The sequence below is a fragment of the Misgurnus anguillicaudatus genome, chromosome 11, assembly GCF_027580225.2.
Source record: "Misgurnus anguillicaudatus chromosome 11, ASM2758022v2, whole genome shotgun sequence".
NCBI classification, from domain to species: domain Eukaryota; kingdom Metazoa; phylum Chordata; class Actinopteri; order Cypriniformes; family Cobitidae; genus Misgurnus; species Misgurnus anguillicaudatus.
In genome coordinates, this window is record NC_073347.2 from 27783535 (window position 1) to 27809131 (window position 25597).

The 25597-nt window shown below is 39.1% G+C and overlaps 3 protein-coding genes across 6 annotated transcripts; 2 read left to right on the forward strand and 1 right to left on the reverse strand.

The window, feature by feature from the left end:
* Positions 1-423: 423 nt before the first annotated feature.
* cnih1 (cornichon family member 1) lies at positions 424-7302 on the forward strand. Its single transcript, XM_055169354.2, has 5 exons — positions 424-583; positions 1233-1301; positions 4370-4482; positions 5921-6064; positions 6151-7302. Exons 1-5 carry the CDS (start codon positions 503-505, stop codon positions 6176-6178), a joined length of 435 nt encoding a protein of 144 aa, XP_055025329.1. The 5' UTR covers positions 424-502; the 3' UTR covers positions 6179-7302.
* cdkn3 (cyclin dependent kinase inhibitor 3) lies at positions 4363-11883 on the reverse strand. 4 transcript variants are annotated; one of them, XM_073873463.1, is made up of 9 exons: positions 11824-11878; positions 11383-11468; positions 11235-11290; positions 11117-11161; positions 10718-10946; positions 10494-10519; positions 8368-8471; positions 8182-8287; positions 4363-4501 (listed from the first exon to the last, which is right to left on the reverse strand). In XM_073873463.1, the coding sequence occupies exons 1-8, from the start codon at positions 11854-11856 to the stop codon at positions 8198-8200; spliced, it is 669 nt and encodes a 222-aa protein (XP_073729564.1). In that variant the 5' UTR covers positions 11857-11878; the 3' UTR covers positions 4363-4501; positions 8182-8197. The 4 variants fall into 4 exon arrangements, with proteins under 4 accessions (XP_073729564.1, XP_073729566.1, XP_073729563.1 ...); XM_073873465.1 differs by lacking the exon at positions 4363-4501 and having other exon boundaries at positions 7995-8287; positions 11253-11290; positions 11824-11883; XM_073873462.1 differs by lacking the exon at positions 4363-4501 and having other exon boundaries at positions 7995-8287; positions 11824-11876.
* A 553-nt stretch (positions 11884-12436) lies between these two features.
* si:ch211-67f24.7 (uncharacterized) lies at positions 12437-24232 on the forward strand. Its single transcript, XM_055169349.2, has 16 exons — positions 12437-12741; positions 13034-13098; positions 13620-13664; positions 13981-14145; positions 14312-14397; positions 14498-14634; positions 14710-14757; positions 14830-14944; positions 15441-15579; positions 15668-15763; positions 15866-15937; positions 18532-18677; positions 18804-18992; positions 19878-20547; positions 20730-20818; positions 24081-24232. Exons 3-16 carry the CDS (start codon positions 13623-13625, stop codon positions 24166-24168), a joined length of 2082 nt encoding a protein of 693 aa, XP_055025324.2. The 5' UTR covers positions 12437-12741; positions 13034-13098; positions 13620-13622; the 3' UTR covers positions 24169-24232.
* The last annotated feature ends 1365 nt before the right edge of the window (positions 24233-25597 follow it).

Below are 25597 nucleotides of genomic sequence, written 5' to 3' on the forward strand. Positions count from 1 at the left end.
TCTGTAAACGCTCGTTTTTTGAGCTCGACAGCTCAATTTGTTCAGGTGTAATCATCAATACACTGCAACGGAGACTTCCTGAAAGTTGTGGAAAAGGAAAGAAAAAGAAACACCTCAGCACCAAACTCCATCTGCACAGCATTTTTTTAATGCTTCAAAACAATTTACATAGAAGACAGAATACACAAAAAACTCTACAGGAATGAAAACATATAGATTATCCATGTATAGTTTCACAAATAAAATAACAGAAAGATAAATAAATACGGTAAAAAAAATCAAATAAATAAAAAAATAATCTGCACAGCATTCGAATCGCTCTGACTGTACTTTGACGTCATATGCCGATCGGACTGCGCAGCGCCGCATGCAGTTGAACAGGCCTATCCTCTCTGCTCTCGCGTTCTTTAAATTTCCACGTGACTCTTTGGGATCACGTGATCCATCGCTGTCTTTACGTCACATTCGTCGGTCTGTCTGGATAATTCCACATGAGCGAAAAATGGCGTTCACATTCGCGGCCTTTTGTTATATGCTGGCGCTACTGCTGACGGCGGCCCTTATTTTCTTCGCTATTTGGCATGTAAGTGATGTGAATATGAATCTGAAATAAGGCAGACGGCTTATTAACACGCTTGCGGTGACATCAGTTTAAAAAAACGCGGAGCGAGAGACGGAGGCAAATGAATGGCAAGAGCGCGAGCGAGCTGGTGGTGACACCCATTATTATAGTCACCGCTATTTGAACAATTAAGGCAGATCTGTGCATTTAAACGCTAACTATAAAGTTAACAATGCTAAATGCGGTTTATATGTGTCGTGTCTGTGTCTAATTCGTTGTAGCTGTTGTTGTTTTGTTCTTGCTATAGATGCTGTAGCGTGATTGTGCGAGTGGCGTTCGGCTTTTTATATTTACAGATGAAGGTATTGATAGTTCTGTTTAAAACTATACAAGTAGTCTAATCAACAAATAAAACGGTGATGTTTGGTTCTCGTCTTTTGGGCCCTTAATGCACAGATCTCTTATGTATGGTCAATTTTGTGTCACATGTTAAGTGACTGTGCCATTTACCCGTTTCAGAAATAAAGATAAAAACATTAAATGCAGAACCAAAAACACTTTGACTCAATGCCAAATACGGTCAAGTCAGACTACTACTGCTGACATGATAATGTGAACTTGGAAGTGATATTAGTATGTTTACATTTTGTGTCATGTACGTATTTTTCAGATAATCGCATTTGATGAGCTGAAGACGGATTATAAGAATCCCATAGACCAGTGTAACACATTGAACCCGGTAAGTGAGAGTATAAGAGCGAGTTGACTGGTGACTGCATGCAGACTCCTGTTTTTTCTCCTCTATCACAACACTGTTCTGCTAATCTATATAATCATCTGCAGTGAATGTTGCTTTCCAACACTAACACTTTCGTTCGATTTTCTGATTTGCATTTTGTGTTTTTATTTATTTACTTTTCTCTGATTGGCTCAAAGACACTTGACAGGGTGAAAAAATTTAAAAGGGTCAGGCTTGCTCTGAAGGTTGGTACCAGAATTCAGCTTAAGATCAGCAACAGTCTCTGTGTGCACGAGTGGAGTGTTTACAAATGTCTTTTCAGTTAACTAACACATCGGTGTACATGTATAGCGATGGTTATATTAACCATCTAGGGGAAAATTAATTCCAGGCATTAAGCTGAATACAACAAGAACAAAGAGCCTGATGTCTGAGAGAGTCAATATCTCGCTAGGACAAGTTAGGAATAGAGCGCCAGCTTACTAAGGCTGGATTTACACTGCAGATCTTGATGCCCAATTCCGATATTTGTTTTATACCCGCTTACAAAATCTATTAAAAGCGACTTGTATCCTCTGCAAAACAATTCAACCTGAAACCGCTTTAACCACAGAGGAAGTAAAACATTGCGATATGCAATGGACACATACCGAATGTTTAAATACAAAATTATACAACTTTATTTTTGCAACAAGGTACAAAACTTCAGCATTACTTCACTCATTACCACTGTTTAAAATAGTGTGATCCCGAGTGGTGTCCACCCGAGTTGCTTTATCAATGACAAACATTTTTGAGAAAAACATTTAAGGTTTTTTCTTATTTTAATGGACCCCAACACTTAACCCAACACTTAACAGTTTTTTCAACGGAGTTTCAAAGGACTTTAAACAATCCCAAACAAGGCATAAGGGTCTTATCTAGCGAAACAATTGTCATTTTTGACAAGAAAAAAACACAACTTCTCGTCTATCTCTGGTCCTGTGATGCGCCAGCGCGACCCCACGCAATTGCGTGGTGACGCAGAAATGTCACGTGTTACATATATGAAACGCACCTTTGCGGACCATTTAAAACAATAAACTGACACAAAGACATTAAATAAGTATCATTCGACATACAACAACGTCGAAACGGTCCTCTTTCTCCACACTTGTAAACACTGTCTGGGGCTTAGTTTCGCATCTGCGACCTCTTGACGTGATGACGTATTGCGTGAGGTCGCGCTGGCACATCAAAGGACAGGAAATAGATGAGAAGTTGTGGTTTAAAAGTGCATATTTTTTATTTTTCTTGGCAGAAATGACAACCGTTTCACTAGATAAGACCCCCATGCCTCGCTTGGGATCGTTCAAAACTCTGTTGAAAAAACTGTTTAGTGTTGGGGTCCATTAAAATGAGATAAATCATGGAATGTTTTCCTCAAAACATAATTTCGTCTAGACTGAAAAAAGAAAGACATTAACATTTTGAATGACATGGTTGTGAGTAAATTATCTAGAATTTTTTTTTAAGAAAATTGACTAATCTGCATCCGATCTGTCTTCTTACATTGCAGATGCAAGTGTATGTATCCGATACATATCTTTTCCATAAATGAATGAGTCGTGAAACCGATCTTAGAATTATCGAAATCTATGTGTTTTTCCTGCTTACAAGTTCAAGGGTCATATCCAATCTGTGCCACATGAGAGAAAATTTTTTAATTGAGTCACTTCAAACATGCAGTGTAAATGCGGCCTAATACTACACCGTAAAGGCTTAGTTTATATACTACAGCGATAATAAGAGTTGTAAGTTGATAATATGCAATTCAGAACATAACCCTAACATTGTTGTTTTCTTTACAGCTGTTAAACACTTGTGGTTGTTAATATCTTACTAATTTGGGTTGGTTTTTATTGGTATGTGGGGGAAGACAGATGTAAAGTTCACAGGTGTATGTGTGCGCAAGACAGGAAAACGTGTTAACTGAAAAGACTTGCAAATGCTCAGAACATGCATGTGTCGTTCTGTCTCCCTCTCCGTTTGGTCTTTACCCAGCGCGACTAACTCATTGCTGTTTTTTTTTTTAGGGTATTTTAATAGGCATTGCTGTAAAACACTTGCACTGATAATACATACAGAGAAAAGCTGTCATTATTTCATAAGGGCGCTTGTACAGTGAGGTTAATAAAGGGTTAAGACAGCTGGAGTGAGAAAACCGATACTGGATTAGGCATGTTAACTTGGAGACGAGTAATAGTAATTTATCCTTAAAATACTTGCAACATTTCTGGGTGTGACTAAATACCTTTAATTCCAGTGAGTTAAGACAATTTCTCTTGTTTATTTTCTTAATAATCACACTTTAGTTTAATTTTTTTATTATTCTTGTGTTTGTGTTGGACAAAAAGCAGAATCTCCACTACTCAAACTACAACCATTTCTTATCACATGCTCTCTCTTTGCATGGCTTCGTTTGCCAGTTATGATCAGGCATGACAGGGGGAGCCTGGGGTCCTCGTAGCCGCTCCCTTCCTCAGCATGGCTGCTATTCTTGCTCTGCCTGCCGTTTTAATCTGTAACAACATGATCCCACCTCGTTCCTATACCTTTGTCTGTTGATCCAGGAGTGGGTGTGTTGAATAGTTTTTTGCACATGACCAGATGTGTATAATAGTATAAACTTTTTAAACTACCACTAAGCTGTTTAATTTAAAAGGCCCAGTGGTGTAAGGAGATATAATTGCTCAAAAGAGACCATCTTGATGTCTAAGGCCTGAGCTCAAAGACAACATGGGCATTTCTTTTACTTAACAATCTTTACAATACTTTGTAATGTTACAGTAATCTTTACAATGATCAAAATTTAAATAGATTTTCTTAAATTGCATAGATGCTTAATAATGTCTTATTAATATTAATGTTCTCATTGTTTTTAAATTGATTAGCAGCAATGATCAGTATGTAATATTTCTAAAGGGATGAGTCACTATTTGTCAGCTAGACATGGGGCCTGGATTTAGGTGCGGGTGAATCTGTGTATGCGTGTTGTCTTCTGACCGTTTATGGTTTGGTTTCCTCAGCTCGTATTGCCGGAGTACCTCATCCATGTGTTCTTCTGTGTGATGTTCCTGTGCGCTGCAGAATGGCTGACACTTGGACTCAACATGCCCCTGTTGGCCTATCATGTTTGGAGGTGGGTGAGGCCTTGAGCCCTAAACCAATCACAGATAAATGCCGGTGTTCAGAATATATCAAATATTTCAAAAAGTCATTTTTTTGTGATCTAACTGTTTTTCTACATAATCATCCTGCATAATGTAAACAACATTCTGTGAAAAGATAACATTGATATCTTTAATACTGTCATTATTATCACATAGCAAATTTGGGGCACCATTGACTTCCATAGTGTGTCATTTTTTTATATAAAAAAATTTATTCAAAATGTATGTTCATGCACTGCAAGTTGCTTTGGATAAAAGCATTGGCTATAACTAATTAAAGGGACACTCCACTTTTTTTGAAAATATGCTAATTTTTCAGCTCCACTAGAGTTAAACATTTGATTTTTTGCCGTTTTGGAATCCATTCAGCTGCTCTCCGGGTCTGGCGCTGGCACTTTTGGCATGGTTTGGCATAATCCATTGAATCTGATTGGACCATTGGCATCGCGCAAAAAAATAACCAAAGAGTTTTGATATTTTTCTAATTTAAAACTTGACTCTTCTGTAGTTACATCGTTTATTAAGGCCGACGGAAAATTAGAAGTTGCGATTTTCTAGGCAGATATGGCTAGGAACTATACTCTCATTCTAGCGTAATAATCAGGGGACTATTTTAGGTCAGTGCGTAATATCACTACGCCTGCTGCAGCCACGTTACATCAGCAAAGTCCTTGATTATTACGGCAGTTTGAGAGTGTAGTCCTAGCCATATCTGCCTAGAAAATTGCAACTTTTAATTTTACGTCAGTCTTGGTACACGATGTACTACAGAAGAGTCGAGTTTTAAATAGAAAAAATATTGAAACTCTTTGGTTATTTTAAGCGCTTATGGTCTAATCAGATTCAATGGATTGTGCTAAGCTATGCTAAAAGTGCTACTGCCGGACCTGGGGTCTCATTTATAAAGCCTGCGTACGCACAAAACGGGGCTCAAAACATGCCAGTTTCCACGCAAAGGTTGTGATCTTTAAAAAATGGGAAAATGGGCTTGCCGGGATGAATCTGAGGATGATTCATGTACGCACACCTGCAGGTGATCTGTGACTTATAAAGGGAACATTGCTTTGTCGTAATATTTTTTGGCATATGCCATTTTTGGCTTTGGTGCATATGTAGACTTTTAGTAAGGATCCTACGCACAGTTTTATAAGTGAGGGCCCTGGAGATCAGATGAATGGATTCCAAAACGGCAAGAATCAAATGTTTAACTCTAGGGGAGCTAGAAAATGAGCATATTTAAAAAAAAAAGTGGAGTGTCCCTTTAATAAATGTAATTTGAGCAAAGATCAAGAGTCTGCCTTTACACGCATTTATGTGTTTGGTGATAGTTTTAAAAGTTAATGAGTGATTGTTCAGCTTTATGTTCTTGATCAAAGTTCATTAGGAAGTGTTTGGATTTGTGTGCAGGTATACGAGCCGTCCTGTGATGAGTGGACCTGGATTGTATGATCCCACAACTATAATGAATGCAGATATTTTGGCATACTGTCAGAAGGAGGGTTGGTGCAAACTTGCGTTTTACCTCCTCTCATTCTTCTACTATCTTTATGGGTACGTACAGAGTTTTTAAGCATGGGTCAATTTTTTTCTTGCTAAAAATGTTTGTTGAAATCCTTTCTCTGTTGTTTCCATCACAGAATGATTTATGTACTGGTGAGCTCCTAATCTGGATTCAGCTGCTTCGACGGTGTGTATGGAGGAGCTTGCTCTGATTTTAAAACCCAAATGGAGCTGAAGTTGGACTTTCTTATTTCTGCTCGGCTGTTTGACATGAACAACTTTATTTACTTATCAGCCAAGAGCAATTCAGGATAACTCCAGAACCGCACACAATAATAATCAACCTGTTTAGACACTATATACATACTACCGCACCAATGCCGAAGCACTTTACACACTGAAAGCATCAGTACATGAGACAGTTTACACGGAGGTAATTGTGTGTGTGAAGCAGTGGCACAAGGGCTTAAAAACTAAAACATTAGCTATGTGCAGAGATGCTGTATGCTTATAGACTGTGGGGCAAAATAAAGATCTTGATGGTAGCATTTTTATAGAATTCAAAATTATTTTATCTTAAATATATATTATTGCCTTGTAGCTCAGTCGGTCCTTTAATTTGTCCTTCAGCGTTGACGGTTCATCATCCCATCTGAATTTTTTTAGGTTATCCTGGTGGTCTGCTTCATATTTATGGTTCTCCATTTTAGTGTTAGCCATTAATAACATGCATGCAAACTGACGCTTTCAGTGTGCAGAAGGCTTTATTGTGTGCGTTGCTTGAAAATACTCCATGTAATTGCTTTTAGATTCATTTCCTTTGTGTGAATTTTGTATTTTGTTGTGGAATTGTTGTTTTCTCAATGTGTTTTGTTTACTTCAGTTAAGTATGGACAGTACTGTCTGTAAAATGGGTTGGTGGAAAGTAGGCATGATCTCAGTTTGCCAAGATGACGTTTTTATCCAGCAGTAATTACAGACAAATAGAGAAGCATCAGGCTCTGGGTCTCCTGTTTTACTTGCATTCAAAGCAAAGTTATGTGGAAATATCCTTTACCACAGTTGACAGTCAGTGCTGTTGGTACTTGCCAAACTGGACCATCAAAGTGACATTTAGAAAAACTATTTTTAAAGTTCACATTTCAGTTTTCCTTGCTTGGTTGTCTTAAATGTGTGATTGCAGCCTAGTATGTATGTTTGAAAGGTATAATGTCTTGCAAGGACTGTAGCAGGTTTGGTTTTTGCTTGTAATATTGCTTTTAAGTTTGAATAAAGTCCCTATTGTCAGACTTGTCATGATAGATGGCTCCTAGTACAACTCAAATAGACAAATCTCTCTTTTTTTTGTGATGACATTTTTCTCTCTGTACAATACAAATTATTTTATTTGGCCGAAGTATACAATTCAGAAAACTGACAGTGATTCTGCGTTTGGTTTACTCTGATAGGATATGAAGTGTATGTTCTCTAATAATCTGGAAAGTACTGAATAAATTTTGAATACATTTCATCTTAACACTGCTTGATAGTTAAATCTTATTTAGAAGCCAATGTCATCATTTATTAAGATTTAAGTTCATAGCGTTTATTGGATTTTTTCTGTGTTCAGGATATAGGGTCGGTTTCCAGGACTAAAATACATGTTTGAGCTGCCTTAATGTAAAAACACCTTGTACTGACATATCTTAAAATATATTAGTGCAATTGTTTGGTCTCAAGATGCACAAAAGTATTGTTTTTTGTAAGGTTTGTTTATAAAAACTACTTAAATGTCCTAATATAACTAAGGCCTAGTCCTAGACTAATCTAAACACTGTCTGGAAAACCGCCCCAGTGTCACTTTAGTTCTGACTTTGCCTTCTCTAAAATACATATAATTTCATACGCAGAAATTCACTTTGCTTACATGGTACAAAATAATTGTCACTATGAATGCGAATTATCTGTACCTTTCAAGGCCAAGTGTGCAAACACGGTCAAATTGAAGTGAACAGGTCTCATTTATTTGCAAAGCTATATATTAAGCTTAATAATATTAGATCATGTTATAAAAATACAGAATTTTTAAAGTGCCACCAGAAAATCAACAAAAAATGCATTCATGATGATGATCAAAGTAGAAAAAAATCCATAGAGCAAAGCCATCAGTTTTCTGCCTTTCCCGTCACCTGGAGATAGGATGGATCATCTGGACAGTGATCTCTCTGAAAGAGGCTCTTTGGTTTCTTGATACGCCTCGAACTTTTCTCGAAACTCGTGCAGGAAGTTGTATTGCTGTACGAGACAATGATGAACCATTATTAACATGGAGGGTGAAAATGTGGGTTTAGGGAAGCCATGCATTGCTTTCACACCTTGACTGTCTGAATGGCTCCGCCCCCTCTCAGTTCCCGCAGGATGTCCAATGCTTTACCGGGCGTCATGGAGACGGAGAGCTGCAGCAGCAAACATGCAGCAACTGTGACAGAGACATAAATTAAACTCGCAAACTAACAGTGGGTTTGATAAAGGGACACTTCACTTTTTAATTGTCATTTTCCAGCTCCCCTAGAGTTAAACACTTGTTTTTTACCATTTTGGAATCCATTCAGCTGATCTCCGGGTCTGGCACTACAAATATTAGCATAGCTTAGCACAATCCATTGAATCTGATTAGACCATTAGCATCGCGCTCAAAAATAACCAAAGACTTTGATATTTTTCCTATTTAAAACTTGACTCTTCTGTAGTTACATCGTGTACGAAGACTGGCGGAAAAGTAAAAGTTGCAATTTTCTAGGCAGATATGGCTAGGAACTATACTCTCATTCTGGCGTAATAATCAAGGACTTTGCTGCCGTAACATGGCTGCAGGAGGCGCAATGATATTACACAGTGCCCGAAAATAGTCCCTTGGTATTGAAGGATACTAGGGCTGCGTCCGAAACCGTATACTGTATAGTAGGTACTGAATTAGATGAAGTACCTACTTACTTGGCGTTAAAACAGTAGGTACTGTATAGTATGAATCCTGGTAGTATGAATGAGATTCGGACGTACTACATCCGCCATGTTGCTACATCACGTGACATACGTCGTCATCACGTCATGTCATTTCTCACGCGAAAACAGCAGCGTGCCTCTTCTTCGTTGGATAACTCCTCGTCCGGGGCATCATGGGATAGTGAAGCGTCCATCGTATGCACACTGCAAAATCTAACCGGAAGTAGTAGGTCATCCGGGTACTTTTCGCATACTGTTTTTCGAATACTATGTATTCGGACATACTACTCGCCTCGCCTACTGCTTTTCGCGTACTATATAGTATGAAGTAGGCGTTTCGGACGCAGCACAAGGTTACAAGGATTCCAAAACAGTAAATCTGGTCGCACACCGGACTCACAGCTCAGCGCCTCGTCGCGTCTAGAGGTACTCAGGGGATGTATACACTTGGAATTAAGATGTGTTTTCATCGATCGGATCACAAGTGGACGAGAGAGACACATTACGTTTACACCTGGTATTTAAATCCGTCTCTTTTGTCCACTTTCGACCGCTTCTGTGCTGAATACTATGAGGGGGTGGTCTGTGAGACGGTGGGCGAGTCTCTCTGCTGTCATTCAAACCCGAGCGGGAGTAATTATGAGTTTATATGGACACAAACTAATATTATTTCGGAGTGCACTGCTTGTTTAGCAAGTAAACATGCTGCACATTGTTTTGTACATGAGTATGTAAGAGCTTTCTTTGAATTTTCAGCGCAATTGATGAAATAGGATCGCGCAACTTTCACACGCTTTCAAAACGAAACTACGGAGATCAGCCGCTTAGTTTTATCAATGAAAGGCTAAAAATAGCGCTGTTCACCGAATGTTCACGCCAGAAGTCAAAAAGACGTAAAACTTGTGTTTAATACCTCAGATTAGATAAATGGGCGGAGAGAAGGCGGTCTGTGTGGCTGTTCGAACGCATTCAACCACATGTGCGTTCCGCAACTCCAAAGCGATCCGATCGAAAGTGGTTTCGACCACCTCTGGATGTGGTTGAAAGTGGACGAGCTCAAAACGTTTTGAACACCGTTTACACCTGGCATTAACGTCGTCCACTTGTGATCCGATCGACGAAAACACATGTTAATGCCAAGTGTAAACAGCCTCTCAGAGGTATCATAGCGTCTACATGTTAATCGTTAATGATTTGGGACAAATATGATGTTATTTAATGTTAAACTATGTGAGTGGCGCAACAGGGATTTAAGCACCTTCTTGAGTTGTAGCTGGGCGGAGCGGACAGGTGTGCGTATACTCATAGAAAATAATGTGTTCGATTTTTTTAGAACGGGCGGCGCTGAGCTACGCATTCTGTGTGCGACCCCCCTTAAGAATCAAATGTTTAACTCTAAGGGAGCTGGAAAATGAGCATATTTTCAAAAAAAGTGGACTGTCCCTTCAAGTTAACGTTAGTCATGACTTTAACACTTTTTTGAGTATTTGATACTTGCTTAATCCTGATCGTCCCAGGCCTCCATAACAACTGTAAAAGAAGTAAACCCCACAATTAAAAACTTGCACTGGGAAAAAACATCTATATCAAAAACATGTTATTCAGAATTATGTAAAAAAAAAATACACATAAATAAATGTTTTTATCCTGGAAGGATAAAATAATATATAAATAAAATAATACTCTATTCAGTAAAATATTACTGAATAGAGTAATAGTTACTAACAATGTATGACAGTCCTGCGTTGATTCTGCAGGCAGTCCTGCAGTTCCTCCAGTATGCAGACGCATTGAGAAAGCTCTGGTGCGCCCCCGTCTGGGAAGGGCAGGTGGTGCACTCTGAGGCCACGCTGGGAATAAGCTTCTAGTAGACAGGGCACTCTGTATCGCACCAGCTCTCCTCTGGTACAGAATACAAACACGTCTTCTACACCCTGATTACATATCTCAGCAACATAGACAAACACACAACAGAGATTAAATACAGTCATCCTTTTATTTAAAATAAATTATCAAATGGTTAGCTGGTTTTAATTACTTAGACTTATTAATCTTTCTCTATCAGAACAGACCTTACATTCATTTTTGCAATCAATTACAATATGTGTCAGACTGACATACCAACATCTTTCTGCAAGTTTCTTCTGATGTCTTTATATCTGCATCCTGAAATGAGGAGAGAGTATCTGAATTATGAACCAAACACACATGGAGACATTAACCATTTCATTCATTTTACCTGGTAAAGAACAGATACCAAGAGACTGGGAACACTCAACCATTGACAGAGACAACCTGCAAAACACAAACTCAAGTCAGTGAATTCGGAATAGAATATACAGTTTGTACAGTCTAAGTGTAAGTGTGTGTGTGTGTGTGTTGCTTACCATGAGATCTGAAGAGGTGTGGTTTCTTCCTCGCCAAAATCTTCTTCATCTGAAGAATCAAACTCACTTGTTCTCATTGCCACTGTCTGCCACACACATATAATATTGAGAAAGGTTGAGAAATAATTAGATGTCAGTATATCCATAACTTTCATGCAAACATGCTCTAAAGTTTGCGTTAACATGACGAAAACATTTCAATCATAACATTAAAATGGCAGCATACAGATATCGCGTATATTGACATTTTACGAGTCAATCAGTTTTGTTTTTACGAGCTGGTACAGACGGTTGACATTAATAACATGTACAATACTGCCGTAACATTCCTGTTTGCAAAACAGATTATTCTACCTCTAACAATACACAATTATTTGACCTAAACAATAAGCACAACATAAAAACCACTAAGTTATAAACGGCAAATGATCGACAACTCACCGAAACACCCTGCATCCTACTGCGCATGCGCATGTATTTCAAAACAAATTTGAAGGATTCGTCCAATCAGATTGGATATGCGTCAAGGCACGCAGCCATGTATATAAGACACGCCCACTACCCAATTTCTCACAGCTAAATAATTTTTTTTTTTATTCAGTGTTTATTGTTTTTTTTTACAAAGCATATAGAACATTTCGCAGAGTAGAAAGCAGAAATAGAACAGCTAAATAATTGATATATTAATAGAATAATTCATGTTCACGTGTGCAATGTCTTAAAAAAAGTATTTTGTAATTCCTATGTCTGTGAATGCGTGTTTGTTTTTGAAGTATTATTTCTCTCTTTCATTGCTTGAATTTACTAAAATTAAACAGTAACTTAAGTACATTCACTGAACATCAGTTATAAGTGGACTGGAATTTCACTGCCATGTACAAAATATTAAATATATTATTAAACAAAATGTTTTTGGGGCATTTAAAAAAAATACGAGACCCCGAGTTCTTTATAAAACAATTACATTTAAATGTTTAAATAAATTATTCTATTAATCCATAGTGCTATGCTTATTAGACTATCTGTGTTATATATATTTAAATGAAATTAATCTTAAAGCACGTTCATCGTAGTGTGATATGGGAGTGCAGATGAAATGGAGCTGAACTGATCATTAAAAAAATCGCTCTTTTGCTGACTGTGCATGAGTTCATGAATGCGTCCACGAGAGACCGGACGGCGCGCTCCGTCGAGTGTTCCGTTTTACCGCGGTCTCCGCCCGCCGTTTAGATCACACACCGCAACACACGCGCATAGGGTGAAACACTGAACCAAAAACATGAACTCAGGACCATCTCAGACAAATGGAGTAACATTTAAACTGAAAAAGAAATCTTGAAATTTGCCATTTGCTTTCTGGTAAGTAAACGCGCGCGCTCTTGACATCTTTATTGATTTCTTTATTTGAACATGTTTCAAATTAATTCGGTTATTTTTATAATAAAGACTTGATGAGTACTGCATTTTGCGAGCTGCTGTTACTGTATGTCGTATCAATACGTTTTCAGGCTGCCAAATTCTGGGTAATTTATTTTATTGTTATTCATTATAAATCGTCAATTTTACATTATACATTATTTCAGGAAACAAGACGATTAAGAAATATTGTAATAAAATAATATATTTTTATATATATTGTCTACTGCTGCAGGGTGTAGCTCTAGGCAGGTATCTTTTCTCACACCTGGGATACGCTGACAGGGAGACCATCTCTAGGTAAAACACACGAACAAACCATTTACTTGCATTGTTTTGTATATGAGCAAAGAATAGTATATTTTACCTCTAACCCCAAGGCTAAATATGCCATTAAACCATTCTTTAAAAAAAAATTTAAATAAATTTTCTCTGTACAGTTAGTTAACTGTAGTAAATTGTTCATGTGAGAGGTTTTACTATCATTGTAGTGACATCTGCTGTTCACAAAGTGGGCAAATACTCTTACATACAATGCACATATGGACACACATTTTAAATAAATTACAAAACCAACTGAAAGTAATCATATAAAATGTGTTTGGAGCTGAGCTACTTGTGGCCATGGCTGTTATGTGAGCATCATCACCCCTAAAAGCTAAAGGTTTCCTCATGACACATTGTTTAGATTTTTACTTTTGTAATGTAATACATCAGCAAACCTAAACCTTCACCATCACCTGTTCAACACATACGACAAGTGTTTGCAAACCTTTGAGACTATGTGTGCAGTTAAATGATGTTTTTGTTTCCTGACATAGAGAATGAAAGCCCATGAGGGAGACCTGGGGAGAGAGATCTCTAAGGTAACAAACACAACTCGAATTCTCATTAACAACACTGCAGGTTTGGGAAAGACTTTAAAAAACATTGAATTATGTTGTCCATCCCTGCTGAAAAAAACAATAAAACCATTACAGAAAATTCAAATGGTTTCCAATAAAATACCAATAGGAACCATTAGCTTTTACCATTAAAACCTGTGTCTTTTGGGCCATATTCCATTAGAATCAATACATAGAACCAATACATACCATTAGAGACCAACAAAGACCAATATTACTTAATTTTTGCTGAAGAGCTCCTACAGCTTGACCGCACTTGAATTTATTGTGACTGTAGGTTCATGGGATGGTGTGTGAGTTGCGTGCGGGGTTTTCTCGTGCGCTGCTGGAGCTCAATCAGATTCAGCAGGGAGACACTGAGCTGCAGAGCCAGCTGGAGGACACAAGGCATGGCTGCAACAAGCGTGCTCTTCACCTTGAAAGTTTGGTGCTGTCCCTCAAGGTCAGATCTGTGCACACATCACAAGTGTCATTGCATAGATACGAATGACCAATCCAAGTTGCACAAAGTATATATTTATGATTTGAAACCTAGCAATTTTGTTGGAGAATGTTTTTACATACTAGACGTTAATTTCTTTCTAAGTGTGGCCTAAATATCTGATTAGGATGAGCTGGAGGAGGTACGATGTCAGTTTCGTCAGCTCTGTGGGGCGCAGGAAAGAAGACCACCGGAGAATCCAGAAAGAGAGAGGTAGATACACAGACCTACTCAAATTTGCCCAGAGAATGCATTATATTTATAGTCTGTTTTGAAACAAATGAAATTGTGTTGTGTGTGTCTGTGAATGTAGTAATGGGGTTGAAAACAATAGTGGACAGTGTGACGCTGCAGCACTCGCTCCTCCCTCTTCATCTGTGGATGGATCTCTCCTTATAAATTGTTACCTGCAAGGCTTGCAAGTTTGGCAAATGACCAGACACAGTACAGGTGAGGTTTGCTAAACGAAAGAAAAATCGAAATTTCTTTAAAAATGCGGTCACACATTTTTATTCACTTTTTCAGGCCCAGATTCCTTTTCCTGCCACGTGACGCAGAGCAGCTTACGCAGGGGTACAAATCCTTTTCCAAGTTTTTGAGCTGCTCACATGTGTGGATACTCATCTCTTTAAGTTTTGTTGTCAGGCAAGAGGCGGAGTGTGGTGGAGATTCTTTTGCGATCTGAAAGGGAATATGTATCCAGTTTGAATCAGCTTTATGACAAATACAAATCAGCACCAGCCAGCGCAACTGAGAAACAGTAAGAAACTAAAATCATTATGGAAATTTAGTGACATTTTGCAGTATCATACACTGTAAGCTCTTTTGTAGCATAGATATGTATAATAAAGGCTAAATGTGTTACAGCGGAGTCTCTAACGTCATCACCTGGCGGCCATCTTACCACAGGCAGCTTGCTTACTCGTAGCATTGAGTTTTAATGGGGCAGGTACTTTTAAATAACCATAACTTACTTACAAACGTTAGTAATGTGGCTATAATTCTGGATGCTTTAACATGTTTCATGATTTTTTTTAATTCTTCTTATAAGTATGCAGTGTCATAGGTACATCTTTGACGTTTATAACAAACCAAACCGTTTAAAAATAGTACATGTACCATTTAAACACAATGCTACGAGCGCCCTGTTGTAAGATGGACGCCAAATGCAGACGTTCCACTCAATTGGCAAGCAGCGCGGGCAAGACATTTAGGCTTTATTATACATATTTATGTTTTGTACGGCCCTGTAACAGTGAGGAGTTTGTAAAGCATGTTGATCAGATGCTGCAGCGCCACCTGCTGTTCCGCAACACACTGGAGGAGCGTCTAACCACAGATGAGAGGAGCTGTGCAGCTGGGGAAGCTTTTCTCAACCTCACCGGCCAACATAATGTAATCCTATAGATTATAGGGTGCTTAAAATAAGTGTCTATGTGCAGTGAAATTCTTTTATATATACATTATACACATTTCTCCACAGAAATCTTTCTCTGATGCATATATTGGATACGTGTCTGGTTTGGCCACCATCCTAACAGCAGAGTTCACCCCAACTTTACAGAACAAAAACTCACAGGCAAGGCATTTTCCTTTTACACACACTGAGATGTTTGGTTTGCTATATTATGATCATTCATGTTATAGTTGTTTAATGTGATTTTAACTTGATTTCTAACAGGAGAACTTCAGATTGCTTTCACTGCTGTTTGCGCCTGTTTCACGCATTCACACGTACCTGAACATCATACAGGTGAGTTACAACAAAGTCCCTTTAGGGAAGTCGTGCCACTAGGCGGCCATGTTTGCAACCCTTCCGGACAGTTATATGGATAGGTTCATCATTCGTAGAGTTTCTGTGGGCAGCAATATGCAAGTCATCCGCAATATTGGAACAGTCCAAGGCGGTACATTATCCAGTTTTGCCAAGTCTGCAGGAATCACTTTAAAACTGGTGACGCAGATTCCTTTAATGTTGCTTAAAGGGGACTTTTTTAAGATGTCCAATAAATCTTTGGTGTCCCCAGAGTACGTATGTGAAGTTCTAGCTCAAATGATCATATAGATAATTTATTATAGCATGTTAAAATTGCCACTTTGTTGGTGTGAGCAAAAAATTTGCTGTTTATTGGTGTGTCCTTTAAAATGCAAATGAGCTGATCCCTGCACTTAATGGCAGTGCCGTGGTTGGATAGTGCAGATTAAGGGGCGGTATTATCCCCTTCTGACATCACAAGGGGAGACAGATTTCAATGACGTATTTTTATCCATGCTTGCAGAGAATGGTTTACCAAAATGAAGTTACTGGGGACCCAATTATAGCAGTTAAAGGAGTAGTCTACTCATTTTCAATATTAAAATATGTTATTACCTTAACTAAGAATTGTTGATACATCCCTCTATCATCTGTGTGCGTGCACGTAAGCGCTGGAGCGCGCTGCGACGCTTCGATAGCATCTAGCCTAGCCCCATTCACTCAAAGGCACCATTTAGAGATAAAGTTAGAAGTGAACAAACACATCAACGTTTTTCCTATTTAAGACGAGTAGTTATACGAGCAAGTTTGGTGGTACAAAATAAAACGTAGCGCTTTTCTAAGCGGATTTAAAAGAGGAACTATATTTTATGGCGTAATAGCACTTTTGGGAGTACTTCGACTCGCCTGAAAAGTCCGCTCCCCTTCTCACTCTCATAATGGGAGAGGGAGTGTGTTACTGCGCCGAGTAGAAGTACTCCCATAAGTGCTATTACGCCATAAAATATAGTTCCTCTTTTAAATTCGCTTAGAAAAGCGCTACGTTTTATTTTGTACCACCAAACTTGCTCGTATAACTACTCGTCTTAAATAGGAAAAACGTTGATGTGTTTGGTCACTTCTAACTTTATCTCTGATTGGTACCATTGAATGAATGGGGCTAAGCTAAATGCTATCGAAGCATCGCAGCGCGCTCCAGCGCTTACGTGCACGCACACAGATGATAGAGGGATGTATCAACAATTCTTAGTTAAGGTAATAACATATTTTAATATTGAAAATGAGTAGACTATTCCTTTAACATTAAAAAAGTCTTTCATGATATGTCTTCTTTACATGATATGTTAAAGCCAGGGTTTTGGTTCTCGGCTGTCGATATTAAAGTAAAAACATTTAAAATAAAGTGTTGGTATTTGGGCTTGGGTCATTGATCTAGATTTGATTGGCCAGTGTAAGCTGTGTGTCTATACACGTCTATAGTTTAAAAACCTGTAATATTAAGTTAATACATATACAAAACAACACATTCACACCTGCGAAAGGTTAGCCCATTTTTTGGGAATATAAATACATGCCAGTTTATAAACCAGAGAGAATGGCGTGGTATTCTGAAAAACTGTGAGTGACGTCTGCAACTGGACCGTTCCAAAATGGCGGACGTGTCTACATATATGGAGCGGTGGAATGACGCATCTATGTATACATATCTATGGTTTCAGCTACTGCGCATAGGTACAGGTTGATGATTGGTTCTTTTAACTAAAAGGCGGGACTTCAGTTGGCAGAGTGGCCAAACTGAGCCTTGCATTGTCTCCTATTCATAGTAATAGGAATGCTTAATCTTGTTATATCCAATATCTTTGCAGCAGTGGCGGCTCGTGACTGCTCATCCGAGGGGCGCAAATTCAAAATATGTGTTCGGAGTGTCATGTGTATTGCTCGTGTTTTCAAAATATGTGTTTGTTGCATCATGTGAACCATGTGCATCATGTGTTTTGTGAAAATAAGTGCCTGCTGCACACGCGTCAAAACCGTTTATGATAAAAGAGATGCTGACGTTCACAAAATACACGCAAGACACTCCCTTAACAGTAAACTCTGATTACGCATGAGATTATGCGAGTATCTGGCAAACGCGAGCGTCTCTTTTATCATAAACCCTTTAAACGCGTCTGCAACAGGCACTTATTTTGACAAGACACGTGATGCACATAAGTTCACTCAACACGCCGAACACATATTTTGAAATTACGAACCACACAGATGACAGGCTACATACATGTTGTGACGAACTTTGCATCGAGCGCCCTCAGGTCTTTTTTGTAAAAACAATTTATTCTGTAAAATCCATGCCAGCTGAAGCGCATGTTGTCAATAAAGAAAAGCAAGAAATAGTTTCCAAAATCAATTAATGCTTATTTCGAATTGTTATGCTCAATATTTTGTAATAAAGATGTATTGAATTAGAAACATTTTACTTTTGAAACCACTGTATATTTTATACCTCTTAGTACCTGATTTACTTTTCATTGCTGCTAAAAAAGCCGCACTACAGTCTTCATCTGTTTTGCTGTACTTCCTATTTTCATCAGGCTCTGTTACACAGTTCTGGTGCTGGCCATGCAGACTGGTGTTCACTACAGGAGAGTGAGCGGGTGTTGTTGAATCTCTGCACAAGCTGTCGCATGACCTTAGAAAAGGCGGAGCTATGTGAAGAGGGGGTGGGGCCTGAACAAGTGTCAGTCATTAGCTTATTTTGCCTCCTTGTCTGTCACAATTCTCCTGAATTTCATAAATTGGTCTTCTGTCTAACTGGATGAAACCAGGTGGCAGGTGGCTGATGCTAATTTTGGTATGTCTGCAGTTTGAGAAGCAGGTGCTGTGCAGAGAGCCCCGACTGTGGCCCTTCCGCCTTTACCAAGTACCGTGCCAATGCCAGTGCAGATACAGCCAATGACACAGCGGGCCCAAGCACAGACAGCACTTTACACAAGAGAAAGTTCTGTCTTGTTGGCCTTTCACGGACGCTACCTCGGCCCAGTGGCATCTTAAGGTAATCAGGTTGTGATAAACTGCATTTCTCTCTTTCCTAGAAACACAATGCTGGTCTGTAAAACAATTTGTTAAAGGGATAGTTTACCCAAAAATGAAAATAATGTCATTAATGACTCACCCTCATGTCGTTCCAAACTTGTAAGACCTCCGTTCATTTTCAGAACACAGTTTAAGATGTTTAAGATTTAGAGCTTTTTGGCCCTCCATTGAAAATCTATGTATGGTATACTGTTCATGTCCAGAAAGGTAATAAAACATCATCAAAGTAGTCCATCAGTTAGAATGTGTTGAAGCATAAATACATTTTGGTCCAAAAATAAGAAAAATTACGACTTTATTCAGCATTGTCTTCTCTTCCGCGTCTGTTGTGAAGCGCTTGCACAAGACTAAAGTCACGTGACTGCAGTGACGCGGGTGATGTGTTATCCTTAGACATGTTTGTAAAGTTTTTTTTTCAAACTTACAGCATGCGTCTCCCTCAGACTGTAAATGAAGCTCGGGCGCACAAAAAAAGCAGCTGGGGCGCAGCAGATAACACGTCAGCCGCGTCACTGCAGTCACGTGACTTTAGTCTCAAGCATGCGCTTCACAACTAAATATAAAACATCTTAAACTGTGTTCTGAAGATGAACGGAGGTCTTATGAGTTTGGAACGACATGAGGGTGAGTCATTAATGACATAAGTTTCATTTTTGGGTGAACTATCCCTTTAAGATGCAGACATGGTACTTGTATAGCAATCTTTGGCACATTTGTAACAGGGTTCCCAGAGACATAAAAAAATCAAGAAATATTAGGAAATATCACCATTTATGGAAAAGTGTAAAGGCAAATCACTTTTGCAAACCATTTGGTAATTATAAAATGGCAACTGTCTCCTCAGAAATGCCCGGGAGTATATGTGTGAACCGCCCTCTAGTGGCTGGACTGCACAGTACATGTGGGATGGCAGCACACAGCAGAGCCATACAGGTCCTGTCTGTGTACCTTTTCCACCTTTTCCTCATCATCCCTTAGAGACCGGCCGGTTTTTAAATCCTGAACAGTCTGCTGGTGAAGAGGGAAAACTCACCACTCCTGTCAGAAGTCCAAACACCTCCGCTGGTCTTGCTGTACGTGTGTGTGGGTCTCCAGGGCTCGATGGACGCGTATACACATCTGACCCACCTCCTCATCACCACGATGATGGGGACACAGACTGCGACTTGGCAGATGCGTCCGTCTTTGACTTCTCTTCCGTGACGACCTGCAGCCCCGATGACACTCTCAGACGGCTGAGAGGGGCAGAGGCGTGTGATGATGAGGAAGGCGATGATGAAGACAGCGAGATTCCAGTTCTCCTCAAACCATCCTACACTCATAACTCTGGAGCTGTGCAGGCGGGGGGAAGCTTATGCATGCCGTGGCAGATACCCAGACGGGTTCCTATTCCATCCGAGGTGCGAACTGGTCTACAGGGGAAAACGCGCAACCCAAAAATACACAGAACACCCATCAGTTCCCACCCATCGACTATCGACTTCCGGCCGATATGGGGCCCAACATATTCACAGGTATGAAATGCAACATTACAGTCAAATGCAAGTACAGGCCTTTTAGTACACACTACATGGTATGTACTAAAAATCAAGGAACATACGCTTTTGTGATTTAGCCCTCAGAAAAAGAAAGTTGAGATGAAGAGTCATATTCCCTAAAACAATTATTACCAACAGACCACCTCTTTCTTTTTCAGGGGGATGTAATGCCTGCAAAGGAGAACTCTGTGACGTTTAGTGCAACCAATCAGATCATTAGTCAGCAGCAAGAGACTGACCAAGCACGGTAAGTGGTATAGAGACAGCTGGAGAGTGGATAAGTTTCTACAGTATGCAGAATTTCTGGATGACATAAATACCTGAATGATCCACTTTTCTTTTAACTGTTTCAGAAATGGCATTATTATAAAGAATTAATTCTATAGGAAGAATTCATCTTTCATTCTAGATTAGATTTTATTTTCTTGACATTTTCTTCCTAATCTGTGGAGTGAGTTTGCACCAAGCATTTTACTGCATGTCGTACTGTGCGTGGTTGTGTATGTGACTAATAAAACTTGAAACATGAATTTATCCAATTAACCGGCTGGTAACACTTTACAATAAGGTTGTATTTGTTAACATTAGTAAATGCATTAGCTAACACGAACAACATAGTTTTTCAACATTTATTAATATTTGCTAATGTTAGTTCATACCAATACCATTAACTAATTTACATGAAGTAAGTAACACAGTGTTGTTCAATGTTAGTCTATGTTAGCTAATGCATTAAAGGGATAGTTCACACAAAAATGCTAATTCTGGTATCATTAACTGACCCTTAAGTTGTTACAAACCTGTATACATTTCTTTGTTTTGCTGAACACAAAGGAAGATATTTATAAAGAAGCAGGAAAAAGGAGCACCATTGACTTCCATAGTAGGACAGAAAAATACTATGGAAGTGAATGGTGCTCAAAAATGGTTTGGCAACAAACATTCCTCAGAATATCTGCCTTTGTGTTCAGCAGAACAAAGAAATGTATACAGATCTGTAACAACTTGAGGGTGAGTAAATGATGACAGAATTTTCATTTTTGGGTGAACTATCCCTTTAAAGGTCGAGTGTGGGTTTTTAGCGGCATCTAGCGTGAGATTGCAAATTGCAAGCAACGTCTCAGTCCACAGCTCCATAGATATGTATAAAGGCTAGATGTATCGCCTGCGCTGCTGGCCAGTTGAGTGGAACGTCCGCATTTGGCGGCCATCTTACCACAGGCAGTTCGCTCACTCATAGCATTGAGTTTTAATGATGCAGGTACTTTTAAATGACCATAACTTGCTTAATTTTTTACAGATTTTTAAACGATTTGGTTTGTTATAAACATCAAAGATGTACCTATGACACTGCATAATTATACTAAAAAAACACGTTTAAGCATCCATAATTATAGCCACGTTAAAGGAATATTCCATTTTCTTAAAAGAAAAATCCAGATAATTTACTCACCACCATGTCATCCAAAATGTTGATGTCTTTCTTTGTTCAGTCCAGAAGAAATTATGTTTTTTGAAGAAAACATTGCAGAATTTTTCTAATTTTAATGGACTTTAATAGAACCCAACATTTAATACTTAACTCAACACTCAACAGCTTTTTTCAACGGAGCTTCAAAGGACCACAAACAACCCCAAACGCGGCACAAGTGTCCCACCTAGCGAAACGATTGTCATTTTTGACAAGAAAAATAAAAAATATATACTTTTAAACCACAACTTTTCGCCAAGGTCCAATCCAGCGCGACCTAACGTAAATGCGTAGTGACGTAGGGAGGTCACGTGTTACATATATAAAACGCACATTTGCGGACCATTTTAAACAATAAACTGCCACAAAGACATTAATTAGTATCAGTTGACAAACAACAACGTAGGAACGGTCCTCTTTCAAGACGCTTGTAAGCACTGGGGCGGAGTTTCGCGTTCGTCCTCTGTGACCTCTTAACGTCATGACGTATTGCGGTGACGTAGTGGGGTCAGCTGGCGCATCACGACCGGATCTACACGACGAGAACTTGTGCTTTAAAAGTGTATATTTGTTTTTTTTATTGTCAAAAATGACAATCGTTTCACTAGATAAGACCCTTATGCATCGTTTAGGATTGTTTATAGTCCTTTGAAACTCCGTTGAAAAAAACTGTTAAGTGTTGAGTTAAGTATTAAATGTTGGGTTCTATTAAAGTCCATTAAAATTAGAAAAATTCTGCAATGTTTTCTTCAAAAAACATAATTTCTTCTTGACTGAACAAAGAAAGACATCAACATTTTGGATGACATGGTGGTGAGTAAATTATCTGGATTTTTCTTTTAAGAAAATGGACTAATCCTTTAATAACTTTTGTAAGAAACCAAACCGTTTGAAAATTAGTAGAAAACTGACCAAGTTAGGGTCATTTAAAAGTACATGCATCACTTAAACACAATGCTGAAGTTGAGCGAGCTGCCTGTGGTAAGATGGCCACCAGGTGATGGTGTTAAAGACTCCACCGTAACACATCTAGTCTTTATACATATCTATGCCCAGCTCACCCCTCAATTTCAAAACGCATAGTGAAGCTACGGTAGCTGCCACAGGACAAACATCACCATCTGAGACCATAGATATATACACTAGATGTCGCCTTGGCTACGGCATTCGAACGAATGCTTCAAATAAAGCCGCCATCTTGAAACAGGGGAGCCCCTCCTCTTTAATGCATTAGCGTCAATCTAGGCAAAAGTGTAATGGAAATAAAATCACCATAAATCGTCATGAATGCGATTTTCTAGTTTTTTTTTTGTTCGTTCCAACGTTCAGACATGTATTTAGAGTCCAGAGAAAATTTAAAGTTTTGATATTAAGAAAATCGACTTTTTCTAAATATAATGCATAGTGCTAGTAGGCCTAACATCCATACGCAGCACAAAAGTACAGGCGGAGATAGCAGCGTTACCTAGCTACTTCCTATGACAAGACCCCTGTTCCAAGATGGCGGCGGTTTTGACACATGCTTAGAACGTCAAGGCGACATCTAGTGTATATATCAATGCTCTGAGACAACGTAGAAACATGACGGCGACTTCCACGTAAGGAGATCCGCAGTGTATGTAGATAAAAACGTCTCATTCTAAGGTAATAAAAACAATACAGTTCATTATGTAAGGCCTTTATACAGCACTGATAATATAGTTATGTATAATATATTGCATTTCTGTCAAGAGATCCTCCTAAAACTCCCACATTACACCTTTAACTAATATTACCAAATTCAACCCATGTAAAGTGTTACAAGTAAGTTATATTACTTCTAATTGGTAAAATAAAAAAAATAAGTGATTAAGAAATCATATTGTAATACACATTTTGGCCAACTGTAATGAGCATTCAGGTATTGCAAGCATACATATATAACATTCATGTGCACATTGGCATCTAAACACATTTCTGAACAATAATGCCCATTTCAAATAAATAAATCATGCTTCATTTATATAGCACCTTTCTTAACTCATTCTTAAATGTTTAGGACTTCATACAGAGGTGCTGGTGTCCAGAGAGCTGAAGCAGTGTGGCGTGAGAGTGAAGACAGCGAAGGACCCTGCAGTACAGTCTGACACCCAACCCTACAAGGATAGCCAAAAATGATGTTGAACCCAGGATTTGCTCGCCCCCAGGCTGTCTGGGATGCATGTGTCCATTGTTTTTCAGACAAACAAATTTTCAGTTGTTTTGGAAAATGTTTTAGATCCTTCAGCCAATCAAATGCGAAGTCACGGGGTCCACGACCCCCAAGTCCAAAAAATGTACATCCATCCTTCACAAAATGAATCCAAACGGCTCCAGGGTGATGGATAGGGGTCTTCTGAGGGTGGTCCGCGCGGTGCTGTTGTGGAGGTATCCATATTTAAAACTTTATAGGGTAAAGTAGCTACCTTCCGGTGGCGCCGCCATCTTAGACTCCTCTGTATTCAGGAGAGGGTATTAGCGTAGTGTACGCACTTTTCTTAGTGACGTATGACAAATTCGGAGGGCACAGAGCAGCAGCAGATTAAACTCTGTACGCTGCGTAAAGCTCTGATCTTGAATGCGGACGCGACTGAGATGGTGGCATTACCGGATGCGAGTTGTTTTGGTTTATAACGTTTTGAATGTGGATGTTTCTACAACGGAGCTGCGCGGATTGCCCTCAGAGGGACTTTGTTTATCATTGTGGAGTGTGGGTTTGTTTTGTGAAGGATGGATGCACGTTTTTGGACTTGGGGGTCGTGGACCCCATGGCTTCACGTTTGATTGACTGAGGGATCTAGAACATTTTCTAAAATAGCTGGGAATGTCATCGTCTGAGGGATGATGGTCATGTGCGTCTCGGACGGCTTCGGAGTGAGTGGGTCGTGGGTTTGATGTCGTTTTTGGCCGAACTATCCCTTTAAAGGGACACTCCACTTTTTTTGAGGTTAGGCTGATTTTCCAGCTCCTCTGGAGTTTAACATTTGATTTGTGCAGTTTTGGAGTCCATTCGGGCTGATCTCCGGGTCTGGCGGTATCACTTTTAGCATGGATTGGCGTGATACATTGAGTCTGATTGGACCGTTGGCATCGCGCTAAAAATTACCAAAGTTTCGATATTTTATTGGGCAATATTATTACCCAGCGCACGAAAATAGTTCCCTTGGTTACTTTCAACAGCAGGGGACTATTTTTGGCTGCGGCGTAATATCACTGCGCCTCCTGCAACCATAATAGGGCAGCAAAGTCCTTGATTATTACGCCAGAATGAGAGTATAGTTTTTAGCCATATCTGCCTAGAAAATCGCAACTTTTAATTTTCTGTCGGTCTTAGTACACGATGTAACTACAGAAGAGTCAAGTTTTAAATAGAAAAAATATTGAAACTCTTTGGTTATTTTTGAGTGTGATGCTAATGGTCCAATCAGATTCAATGGACCGTGCCAAGCCATGCCAAAAGTGGCACAACCAGACCCAGAGATCAGCTTGAATGGATTCCAAAACAGTAAAAATCGGGTGTTTGGCTCTAGGGGAGCT

Coding starts and splice junctions, on each gene's coding strand:
- cnih1 (XM_055169354.2), top strand. CDS start 503: ATGGCGTTCACATTCGCGGCCTTTTGTTATATGCTGGCGCTACTGCTG. Junction 584..1,232: donor TTTTCTTCGCTATTTGGCAT/GTAAGTGATGTG, acceptor CGTATTTTTCAG/ATAATCGCATTTGATGAGCT. Junction 1,302..4,369: donor AGTGTAACACATTGAACCCG/GTAAGTGAGAGT, acceptor TGGTTTCCTCAG/CTCGTATTGCCGGAGTACCT.
- cdkn3 (XM_073873463.1), bottom strand. CDS start 11,856: ATGCGCATGCGCAGTAGGATGCAGGGTGTTTCG. Junction 11,291..11,382: donor ACACCTCTTCAGATCTCATG/GTAAGCAACACA, acceptor TGTGTTTTGCAG/GTTGTCTCTGTCAATGGTTG. Junction 8,472..10,493: donor CCTGGGACGATCAGGATTAA/GCAAGTATCAAA, acceptor TCTCTGTCACAG/TTGCTGCATGTTTGCTGCTG.
- si:ch211-67f24.7 (XM_055169349.2), top strand. CDS start 13,623: ATGAAAGCCCATGAGGGAGACCTGGGGAGAGAGATCTCTAAG. Junction 18,678..18,803: donor GGGGTGGGGCCTGAACAAGT/GTCAGTCATTAG, acceptor GTATGTCTGCAG/TTTGAGAAGCAGGTGCTGTG. Junction 20,819..24,080: donor CAAGAGACTGACCAAGCACG/GTAAGTGGTATA, acceptor TTAAATGTTTAG/GACTTCATACAGAGGTGCTG.